This window comes from Austrofundulus limnaeus, unplaced genomic scaffold (genome assembly GCF_001266775.1).
Source record: "Austrofundulus limnaeus strain Quisiro unplaced genomic scaffold, Austrofundulus_limnaeus-1.0 Scaffold79, whole genome shotgun sequence".
NCBI lineage: Eukaryota > Metazoa > Chordata > Actinopteri > Cyprinodontiformes > Rivulidae > Austrofundulus > Austrofundulus limnaeus.
The window spans coordinates 1,901,256-1,913,356 of NW_013952481.1; the positions used below are offsets into that span (position 1 = coordinate 1,901,256).

Consider the following 12,101-nt stretch of genomic DNA (forward strand, 5'->3'; position numbering starts at 1 on the left):
AAAAATGAAAAAAAAAAATTAGCTAATAACAGCTTCACAACATGTAAACCTTCAGCAAACAGCTTAAATAAGCAGAAAGCAACTGAAAGAAGCACGAAAAGCTCAAATTAGYGGAAAAAAGCATGAAAAATCAGAACTTAGCAGATAAATACTTAAAATAACAGAAAAAAGCTCAAATTAGCGTAATAAGAAGCTAAAAGTAGCAGACACAAGGTAAATTTAGCTTACAGATGGTAAAAGTGATGTGAAAGGACAAATTAAAAAACTCATTTTAGCTAATAACAGCTGAACAGTAAAACTTCAGCAAACSGCTGAAATAAGCAGAAAGTGACTAAATGAAAAAAAAAAATCAAATTATCAAAGAGAAGCTGAAAGCACCAAAATGTACAATTTAGAGAAAGTAGTTGAATTTTAGCAATAAATAGCAGGAAAAGTCTAAAATTTWAAAAAAAGGAAAGAAAAGAAGAAGCTAAATRYAGAAGAAGAGCAGAACCARAACRACATGTGTGAGGTGATGTAAAGATTTAGAAATATTTTGAAGGGTTTTGAGGATGTTGAAAACAGCTCCATTCATTTTCAATGGGAAAAATGTGGCTGAAAACGTGAAATGGCTAAAAGGGTATAAACAGCTGAAATACCAAAAGTCATAGCTGGAATGTCCTGACGGAGCTGAACGTTTTGATACATGAATTGTTGCCCAATGGTTTCAAAAATGTGCAGAAGAAAATGTCTCAACTGTGTGAATGTTTGTGAAGCATTAACACAATAAAAGGTTCTTGGTGTTTTTAAGGCAATCTGAGTACAAAACAGAAAATATCAATCGTTCATAAGATAACTGTCTCAAATGTGTGTGTTTGTGCCCCTCTGTGTCATTCTTTGTGTGTCTCTCCAGAGTCCACAGCTGAGAAGTGCTACATGGCCCAGTAACAGTTGGACCCTGAGGGASAGCAGCTCTGTGGCCTCGGTACAAGGCTATCAACAAAGAAACACCTTCACACTCGTGCACAGTCACATGAGAGCGCACATCTGTGATTAATACGAGTGTTTTTATCAACCCTTCCTCCTTTTTTTAGACATGTGTAAAACTTTGGACACATTCAGGGGTTCAGCTTTGTTAAACTGAAATATATTGTTCATTATGGTTTAGGATATTTCAAGTTTTAAAACACGGTTTCTTTTAGGCTTGTGGGTTCCAAAGTTTCYGTCCCACAAAATAACAATGACAAAGACTTGCATCAGAAATATCAGTTTGGATTTTTTTTAACATTGCTAAAAAAAATTAATTAAAGGCAAAATTACAACACAAATTATTTAAAGGGGACAWATCTGCAAAATCCACATTGTTAACTGTTAAATACAGTACATTTTGTTGTGGACTTGGAGTCTCTAGGAGGCAGAAAAGTTTAATTTAGTCTCTCCTGCAAACATGTCTTTATATTCTGTTTGAGTGAGACTCTGGTTCTGGGTCAGACTCTGGTTCTGGGTCAGACTCTGGTTCTGGGTCAGACTCTGGCTTCAACACGTAAGGCTGGATGGACAAGTCTTCCTTTGTTGACATCTTTTATTTAAATTGTAAATAAATTGTTAAGGTTACAAAATGCTATCCCACTCTCTCAAACTGGAGTGGACCCGTCTAGAAGCTGAAAAGGGGCGGGGCTTGAAGCATTTTAAAGGAACAGTAACAAAACGAGCTGAAAATGGGTGCAAGAGGGGCTGGTAAAGTAAGAATAAGGAAGAATTCAGATCAAATCATTGTAGTTTCACTTTATAAAGACCAAACTGAACGATTTAAATGTGAAAATAAAGGATATGTCTACATTAATCACATATACATCTTTTTTTTATTTATGACAAATTGACTTTTTAAAGATTTTGTAACAATTACAGTAAATAATGTCATGATCATTAGCCTGTTGATTTGTGATACAGATCTTTTTTTAGTTTTTTAGTTATAGTTTTAGATCAAAAAATCTTATTTTTGACTCTCCAGACTTCCTTCAGTTTTATCTTGAGAGTTTATCAATATCCTCATACGAGCTGTTTGAAACCTAGGAGTAAAACTCCAGTGAAGCTCAAGTCAAACTGCTTGTTTAATCTTGTTTTTTCCAGCTTAAAAAACTCAGTATTTATATTATTTATCACACATTTTGTTTACTCTCATTTTGAAACTGATGTATTTTATGCAGGTATCTGTCAGAGCTCCGTTTGTGATCTCTTYATGCAGATAAACTCAACACTGTGACTAAAAGCCTCGTGTTTGTGTCCCTAAAGTGGCTCCCAGTGAAACTGATTTTATTGATTAAAAAATATAACAGCTCACCTTCAGAGCCTTAAATGGCCTTGTCCCTAAACACATCACTCACTTATTGACCTGCAGCTGGTCCCAGGTCACSATTTGTCAAACTGTCTTCATTAAAGCTCAAATTTTATAAAAACTCAGACCTGCCTTCAAAACCAAACTAAAGGAATKAACAAATAATAATTCCCAACATAGACTGATAACTAGTAGAACAATGTATTTTATACAAATTCCTGACTATGAGAGCGAGGTGGAACCCACCAGCTTTAATGTGATAAATGTTCTTTAACAGCTCCATCAATCACCCATTAGCTATATATATATATACAGTACATGCTTATCATGCAAGGCAGCTTCAGCTTTGTCTTGCTCACATCAAGTGAGACATGCAGGACAAGGTGCCAGACGCTCACACWGCTCACACATGCAGACACACTACCATTAACACCTCCACTAATTAAGAGTAATTAACTGATTTGGAYTGTGCACTATATGAGTCTAATCACAAACAGCAGACATCGAACTGACATTTAAACATTTTTCTGCTGTATTTTACACATAAAATCAACAAATATGTTTTTAACTGGCTGAAACTGAGTTATTTTGAGTATATTGCATGTGTTTGGTCACAGAGACTCCATTATAATACCTATGTTACTGATTTTTGCAGACATCCCTTATGATGCTGCCAGGCTTTCTGTCTCCAGTCCATTCATCAGCAGTCATATAAATAATCATTTGAATTGAGGTCAGGTAACTGGCTCAGTGTGTTGAGAATATTCTACAGCAAGGGGGCAAATAAAATAAAAAGAGCTGTCTGCCTCCTCTGTAAGCTGGAAAGAATGAGGTTTGGGTGCACTGATCCAAAACGGATGGATTATGTACTGCGTGATGTGGAAAGGAAMCAACTTCTGACCTATTAACCCCGTCCGTTCCTCCAGAGGGACGGGGTTAATAGGTTGTTTTTCCTGGGTGGRAGAACAAACTATTTCTTYAGAATTGTCCATTCTGGAAGAATAGACAGGGTTAATGGGTTAGATTAGAGTCTGGTCCCTGTACCCAAGCCAAGCTGTTATTAAATTAAATAACGAGCACTGCAGTAAAGAAAAGAAAATGTTGGACTTTTAGAAAAAGTCTAATAAGTAAAACATCACTGACTCCTTTTTAAAAGCCGGATAAATACATCAGAGTGTTGCATGTCTCTTAAATCCTCAGGTGCTTCAGACATTCAGAAGAAAACGTGTACATGTAGAAAAAACATGTCACTCATATTGTAAAGCTCTCCCCTTTTTTCTTTTTCTTTTCAAAGCTTAGATCCAAGCGACCTTTCTCAGGTTTAGGCAGTTGAAAATCAAAGCTTGTCTCTCAGCACAAACTGATTTAAGGGAAGAAATATCAGTTTTCTTATGGTGACATTTCTTTTTGAACTGTTTCAAAAAAACAGCTTTTTCTGTACCTTTTTTTTTTTTTACCAACATAGGTTTCAATGTAATGAAAAGTTTGATGCAGAATCAGTGAAGAAAAAAAAAACATTTTACCTGATCCCCATCTTTCCGTACCGGCACTGCATCGGCTGCTGGAAGGAAAAAAAGACAAAGACAGAGGAGAAATATATTTAATTTAAAAACAAATGTTCATTTCTTGCAGCAGGTTTGAAGTCGTGAGCAGAAAACACAGATGCATGAAGACGGGTGGGATGAGCCTGAACTACGCTGACTCGACTATCCTCGGTCGTACAGGGTGAGGAAGAGGAGGCAGAAATACTGACAGGGAGGAAGATAACAGTATGTCGAACTGATGCAGCCTTCAGCATCCTGGCTGAGAGTAGGATTACCCCCCCCCACCTCCACACACACACTCAAGTTAAAAGTTGAAAAATGAACTACGCCAGGCTACAACAAACAGAAAACACAGTGATTTTTAATAATTTGTCTTATTTTAGCTTCCTTTATCTGTATTTTAACCTCTTCTTATTCTAGTCATTCAGGTCTGTCTTAGAGAAACATCTGAGTTCTTCATTTACCAGCTAATGATGCTCCAATCCTCACCACTRTGGAGGACCGAAACTGATATAATTAGAAATAAAAGCAGAAATATAGAAATGGACCATTGTATACGTAAAATGCACCAATTAAATTAAAAAGGGGGAACTTTACCTCATGTTTTGTACTTTAACTGTCCTTCATATTTATTTTTCAAACTTAGTTCCAATAAATTATATATTTTAGAACATAAATTGCATTTTACTCTTTTTTAAATATATATTTTTTTTCATTTTTCCTTTTACTTGTACATGCATTTGTCTCTTAAATGTTTATATTTGTTTACTTTGTGTAATTCTTTCTAGAAGTCTATTTACTTCCATGTGTTGCTTTGTCTCCCGTTTTTACTTTACCTTATACATTTCTGTCTTATGCAAATAAGGTGGGCGGAGCTTCTCAGGTCAGTTTCTCACCTATTGGTCTACAGGAAGTAGCAGGATCCATGTGCAGATCCACTGCGCATGCTTGTRCTGACTCAGTTTAGCTTRAGTTTAAWGTTTAGTTTAAAACAAAGGCTCAGGTAAGTGTTTTTCTCCTTGCCTTYRTTTTTAACTAAACTTTAAACATTTTCAAACCTTCCTGTCTGTTGACCGATAGGAGAGGAGATTGCCCAAGAACTTTATTTCTAATTGTGTCAGTTTTGGTCCATACCTCTGCATGAGATTTGGGAGGCTTTCTAAGGTTTAACCTGCACGGTTTTAATGTTTGTGGAAAAACTGTAAATCAGTGYTGATGAACAGAATAACAAAGTTTGCGAGTTTGAGCAAAAAGAAAAACAATGAAGCTTTTTTTTCAAGTGTTGCCTGCATGAATTGCACTTTTTGTGTGGACTCATTGTCGCAGTGTGACTCAGTTTTCTACGGCGAGCTTCCTGTCAGCATCACATCCTGGATAAAAAACCACAAACAGGATGTGACTCATGGACAGGAGGCTGAAGTGCATTTAAATGTACTCTAAAGTCTCAAGTGGCTCTTAATGAATAAGACTTTTTTTTTTTAGTTCCAGCACCATGCTTTATTTCAGCATCAGGATGAGTGGAAATGARATCTCCATCCAGCAGAACACTTAGAGCCGGCACTAAAATGAGATTAATTAGCGGTGCCATGCCTTGGCACAGGGGGTCTCAACCTGCATGAGTCAGAGATGCCTGTGAAGTTAAGGGATATTAGATTTAAGTGGCAGTGAAAGGAGAGGCTTCCCCCTTGTTAACACAAATTATAACCTACATCTGTAATATCTAGCAGTAGGAAGAACTGCTCTGCTTGGATCTTAATCACTGCAGCCGGAGCTAAAATACTTCAAGTGCTTTCAAATTAATCCAACATATGCTGCACAGAACCAAAGTCCAGATGAGAGTGCTTTGGCAGAAAATAGTTTCAGTTGCTTGATTTCATCCTAAGATGGTTTAAGGTTGGAGTAACRCTGAGTCCTCTCATCATTAGAAGACTTAACTCATAAAAATGTTAAATTCCTCCTTTAGCACACCACTTCTCCTCTAGCCCCTCTTTGATAAAAGCCAGATTGAAGTGGATTTAACAGCTTAAATCAATACTGCAGCATGGAGTCACTTTTCAGTCCGCCTTGCACAAAGAGCCAATAAATTATACCAACAGTATTCTCAACAAAAAGGCCCAATATCCACGCCGATGTTGTCCGCATTGATTTCAGGCTCTCTGCCAGGCTCCGCCCCCCACCGACGAGAAGGGATTCCATCGACAGAAACTAAAAATACTCGGGTCTTAATGCTCGATGTGCAAATCAAACTGTTCATGATGCAAATCAAACCATTCACGGTGAAGGTTTGTGGGTGGTTCACCGTGAAAGAAAGTTGCCCTTTAAGTGAAGCGGACAATCCAACGTGAATTTGTTTAGTTTTAAAAGCAGTTGTGTGAAGATATAACTTTATGACCTCACATTCATCTTGTTGAAATCTCTTTGAAAGCAAGATGACTCATCCATATTTTCAGCCAACTGCTGTGAACAAAAAAATAAATAAATAAATAAAAGAAAATGGTGGGGCTGCTCTGTTCAAATACGCTGCATTTTATTAGGTAAGACACATGGACAGTGACAGGCTTTGTCTTTCTAAAAATCAACAAAAAATGTATTGCAGCATTTGGGGAAAACTGAACAGTACTGTATATCAGCACAAACAATATAAAGCACAAAGCACAGTGGTGAGGGGTTAAAGGGACATATACTGCAAAATCCACTTTTTAAGCTGTTAAATCCTTTTTGTTGTGGACTTGGAGTCTTTAGGAGTGAAGAAAAGTTGAATTAGTCTCTGCAAATTCTTTATTTTCTGTTTGGATCATATATTTCATCCTATTCAGTTTTATTTATTTTCTGTGACGTTTTTCTGAGTCGATTACGTTAAATCATCTCAGACAAAATTACCAAATTAGGTCTGGATGCCCCCTCTCTCAAACTGGAGTGGACCGGTCTGGAAGCCTGAGGGGGGGCGGGGCTTGAAGCGTCTTAAAGGAACAGTAACAAAACGAGCTGCTTTGAGACACACAGCAGCAAAGGGGTGAAAGAAGGGCTGGTAAAGTTAGAATAAGGAGGAATTCAGACCAAATCATTGTAGTTCCACTTTATAAAGACCCCAACTGATGGGTTTAAATGTGAAAAGGAGGGATTTTTAAGGATGACATGTCTACTTTAATGATTTGGGTTTTTTGTAGTAAATGACCTGGGCAGCCGCTGTCACTGAGTGACGATAAACTCCTCTGTAGACCAAAGGATTATAGATTAATCTGATTATATATTATATCTAACTAAAATACAATTAGTTCAAAATAGGGCACCRCGCCTTGCCCTGAGTTGTACCATATACACAAATGTTTTCAATATGTGCAGAGGTTGATATTGCCCTTTTTGAAATTTTTTTAGAAATACAGTATCTAAGATACCAACTGTTTTTATATGATCAGCTTTTATTTAGCCACATTTTACATGTTTAACACAAGGCATGCTTTAAAAGGTTGTACTCTTTCATTCTTTTTAGAGGAATGAGAACATGGAACTCCCTTCCTTCGTCTTTTTTAAATAAAACAAACATTAGAGCTTTTAAAAGAGCCATGCTAAATTATGTTCTAATATAAAGTGTTATAATTACATAAGCTGTTATGTTATATTAAGTGTGTGCAACTGTTTTTGTAATGAATGTTTGTTTTTTTTTTTGGTTTTTTGTGAACCATTGTCTCGGCGATGACTAATGGGAATCCAAATAAAGATCTGTTCATCTAACAGAACAATGAACCCAAACAGCAGCAGAAYGGCTGAAGAGAAAAAGAATCAAATGAGCTGAAATTCTGAGATAGCTATTGATGTAAAAGTTATTGAAAATTGGAGTTGAGTTTTTTCACAAACATGTTTTTTCTTATACGAGCCAAGCAGAGATTGTATTTCCATAATAGACAGGGAAATGATGCCAAACTACCTGATATATTTCAAGTAACAAGTCTTAAAAAAACATGAAGGGAATAAAAATGAAAACAAAACCAAAACATCTTACTTGCTTTCCTCCTCTCTGCACTGAAACCTGAAATCAGAAACGACACCTSGCGATGGACGTATCTGAGGATATTTACTGTATTTACACAAGCGGCAGAATCTGAGCACGTTTCTCGGGCCTCAGCCAGTTCTCTGGGTGAACGACAACATTTCCATCTGAGCCGTGAGTTGGGCTGACTTGTTAAAGTTGGCGAGTCGTGCTCTCAGTGTATCTGCCTCTCTTTCAGTGTTAATGAAAGGCGTGCAGCTTTAGTCATGACTCTGCTCTCTGTGAACACAGTTGATATGCAACCCAGGGGATCCTGGAAGCCATTTACTTCGCACAACACACCCACACACACAGACACACACACTGAGACACATACAAGCTCACAGCAACACACGTATACTGTGAGGCTATAGCATAAACACACAGCCCTGACTTCTGGATGGAGCTCCCTGCTGGAAACAAGGAAAGCAGGAGAAAAAAAAGCTAAAAKTAAGGGACAAAATCAGCAACGAACCCAGGATCAGATGCAGGGCAGYAGAGTCCAGGTGCAGTTTTTTTTACTTATTTTGTGTGAAGCTTTGAGAGTTGGTACTCAGTGTGTGAAGCTTTTAACCTTTGGTCGTCAGTGTTTGTGCACGAGTCCAAACACTCGTCGACGAAGTCGCGCTGAAACAAAAGAGCAGCTGATAAAAAGGAAAAGCCGTCTCCTGTGTGCGACCTCAGTGTCACAAACATGGATAAAAACTTATTTCCATTGATAAATCCACAAAGCTTTGGYTTTTATTATCTTTAAAAGGGCACGGTTTTTGTTCTTTTTGTTCTAATTGCAAATCAGCTGCATGGAATAATAAGGACTGGATTCTGGTCCTGTTCACTCATTAATGTGTGCATAATTCAAACCAGTGCAGGAACAGACAGAAAATCATGTTTTAGATTAATAAGAGGAACGCTAGAATACTTCTAAAAAGATGCATCAGCAATTTTTACTTCATAGACGTCTGAATGCAGGAACTTTATTAAAGTTTGACTTTTTTATAATTACTTCTTTTTTTCTCTTTCAGTTGCTACAGAGAGGAAAGTTACATGAAGATTTTTTAATTTGTTTTATTCTGGATTATGAGACCCCGGATCTACCGCAGTCCTCTTTTATTCCCTTACTAAACTGCTTTTTAAGTTTTTATAGCGTTTGTCCTTACAGTTATTTATTTTTTTTAGAAAGGATGGAAATATCACTGCTGCCCGGTCTGATTTGTTTGCCAACAAAGCAGAAGGTCTCAGGGAATTTAATCTGAGACGTGAAAATGTGACAGAAAAAGTGCAGCCTGCCAAATGACATGCGACTCCACACTTCATTAAGCCAAGAGCTGAGTTTACCTCCATCAGGCAGTTACACAGTTTTGGCAACATACAGTAAGATGTCTTTATTTCATTTTAATCTAACTGAGTTATTTTCTGAACATGAAAGAAGAACCGATTTTTAATATTTTATGGTAAAACATACTCTGCATTTAATTTACGTTAGACTATGGGCAATGACAAGCAAAACTACTAATTAAATTTAGTTTGTCATGTCCAATATATTTGTTTTTCTATATTTGAGCCTCTTTAGATAAAATGAAATAACTGTATAATCCTAATTACAAGGCTGGAAATAAGTGATACAGTATGACTGTATTACCACTAAATAGTACTAATGCAGAGACAATTACAGGGTGACCTTGTTGTGCAAACTGTGTAACATACAGAACCACTTCAGATCCACCTAATAAAGATAAATGGCAGCATCATCGAGCCATGGGGGGAGGGGCAGCAAAAGAGATGAAAAACAGGAATTTGTAAACTCAGAAGCTGTGAAAATTGTTAAAGGAGAGGAGTAAAGCTTGAAAAGTATTTTTAATAGTTTGCACAGATGTTCCAGCATGTCACATGGGGACAGTGATGAATACACCTGCACACCAGCGCCGTCACAGAAAGTCCAGTCCACATAAGTGAGCGTCTACGGGGGCGGGGGACACTCAGCCCTGAGTCCTGACAGCTCTCCCTGGCACACCTTTGCCTGTCGGCTGCCATCCCTCTGGGAACTCGGTGTGTGTTTCCACCTGTGTACATGTATTTCGTGGTGTGTGAAGCGACACACACACACACATACACGGTCTGTGACAACGATCCGAAGTGAAGGGAAGTCTGACTCACCTCTGCTTCAGCGGCCGACGCTCTGAGCTGACACCAAACACTGAGGGAGCCCTGCTTACTACGGCTCATTGGGGTAATACCCCTGTGCATCCGGTCCTTCCCAGCCTGACTTTGTCTGTCTGTGGGTTTGGTGGCCATACATACAGTATGTGTTATTTTCTGAGCCACTGCGTGTTTTCTTTTTGTGTGCTTCACCATCTTTATCTTTAGAAAAGTATCCTCCTTTTAAAGAAGACATAACCTGCAAAATTCACCTCTTTGGCTGTCTCTCCCGGTGCTGCGATGATAACTTTATATATTTTTTGGGACAGTTTTCTCAATTTTCTATGACATTTTCTGAAATTACTTCAAATTATTTGCGACAGAACTGCCAAATAATGTCTGAACTTACCAWCTTCTCTGGTTCTGGGTCAGATCATGGCTCCAACATGTAAAGCTGGATGAACAAGTCTTCCATTTTTTGACAACTTTGAAAAAAAATTATTAACAAAAAGTTTCTGTGCTGCTATGTAGTCGTAAATCCCTCCATCAAACTAGAATGTACCACTCCGGAAGCTGGTGGGGAGCGCCTTTAGATTTAAAGAGGCAGCCTCAAAACGAGCTGATCTGAGGCACACCGCAGAAAAGGGGCGGGGCTTGTGAAGTTACAACAAGGAGGAATTCAGACCTAAACATTGCAGTTCAGATTTATTTAGACCCCAACTGAAGGATTTAAATGAGACACATCCTGTAAAATCCACTTGTTTGGTTGTTAAATCCATTTTGTTGTGGACTTGGAGTCTCTAGGGGGCAGAAAAGTTTAATTTAGTCTCTCCTGGTGCTGCAGAGATATCTTTATAATCTGTTTGGATCAAAATTTTCAGCCTGTTCAGATTTCTCTATGATGTTTTCTTATGTCAAATTATCTGCGTCAGAATTGCCAAATAAGGTCTGGACTTATAACTACAATTTACTTGTCTTAATTCGCCTCTGGTTCTGGGTCAGACTCTGGTTCTGGGTCAGACTCTGGTTCTGGGTCAGACTCCGGTTATGGGTCAGATTCTGGTTCCAACATGTAAGGTTGGATAGAGAAATCTTCTGTTACTGACATTTTTTAACTAATTGTAAATAAAATGTTTCTGTAAGCAAGAAAATGTAACCCCCCCTCTCTGAAACCAGAGTGGATCGGTCTGGAAGCTGGAGGGGGGCGGGGCTTGAAGCATCTTAAAGAAACAGTAAGAAATCGAGCTGCTTTGAGACAAAAGTGGTGAAAGAGGAGSTGGTAAAGTTAGAAKAGGGGTAATTTAGAACAAAGTGATGTTGTTCCACTTTATAAAGACTCCAAACAAATGATTTAAATGTGGAAAAGAAGGATTTTAAAGCAGGATATGGCTCCTTTAAACACAAAGTTAAACTGAAGGGCAAAAGTTTTGGTTTACGCTTTATCTATGTCTAACACTCACCTGGAGGAACTCGGAGGGGATGGATGGATGGATGGATGGATGGATGGATGGATGGATGGATGGATGGATGGATGGTATATTTGTCCACAAAGTCATTTTTAGTTCCCAAATATACAAACTCAGATAGAAGGAGAAACCCTTCCAGCAGCTCGTACAGTTCTGTCTTTTTTTAAAAACACTTTTTGGACAAATTGAAATTACCAACTGAAAGCCGGTCCTTTTCACCAGTCATCAGTGTTGACATCACTAATGCTCTGTGAAATGAATGGAAGCAAATCCCAGCATTCATGCAYCAATAAGAGAAAAAAAGGCTGAAGCTAAAGAAACACAGTCTGATTCAGCAGATCAGTTCAAACTGCTGCCTCATAAATAATTACATTAAATAAAATAACAAGATTACTTTAATGGTAAAAAGGAAGAGATGGAAAAAACTAARTGATCAGAGGCCACCTGTCAATCAAATTCATGACTTCTCACATCGTTACATCTGCAGCTGTTTTTGTCTGCGTGCTCACTTTTGTCGGTCGCTCAGCAAAGTCAATATTTAAGTGTGTGTGTGTGTGTGTGTGTGTGTGTGTGTGTGTGTGTGTGTGTGTGTGTGTGTGTGTGTGTGTGTGTGT

At 38.0% G+C, this 12,101-nt stretch overlaps 1 protein-coding gene across 5 annotated transcripts in view; it reads right to left on the reverse strand.

Moving 5' to 3' along the window:
• fam131ba (family with sequence similarity 131 member Ba) overlaps positions 1-12,101 on the reverse strand; it is a 43,390-nt gene that overhangs the window by 22,598 nt on the left and 8,691 nt on the right. For 3 of the 5 annotated variants that reach the window (XM_014011346.1, XM_014011344.1, XM_014011347.1), the window contains exon 2: positions 3,838-3,875. In XM_014011346.1, coding sequence (XP_013866800.1) covers positions 3,838-3,875 — 38 coding nt within the window. The remainder of the gene's footprint in view (positions 1-3,837; positions 3,876-12,101) is intronic. The other 2 variants (XM_014011349.1, XM_014011345.1) reach the window with 1 other exon arrangement.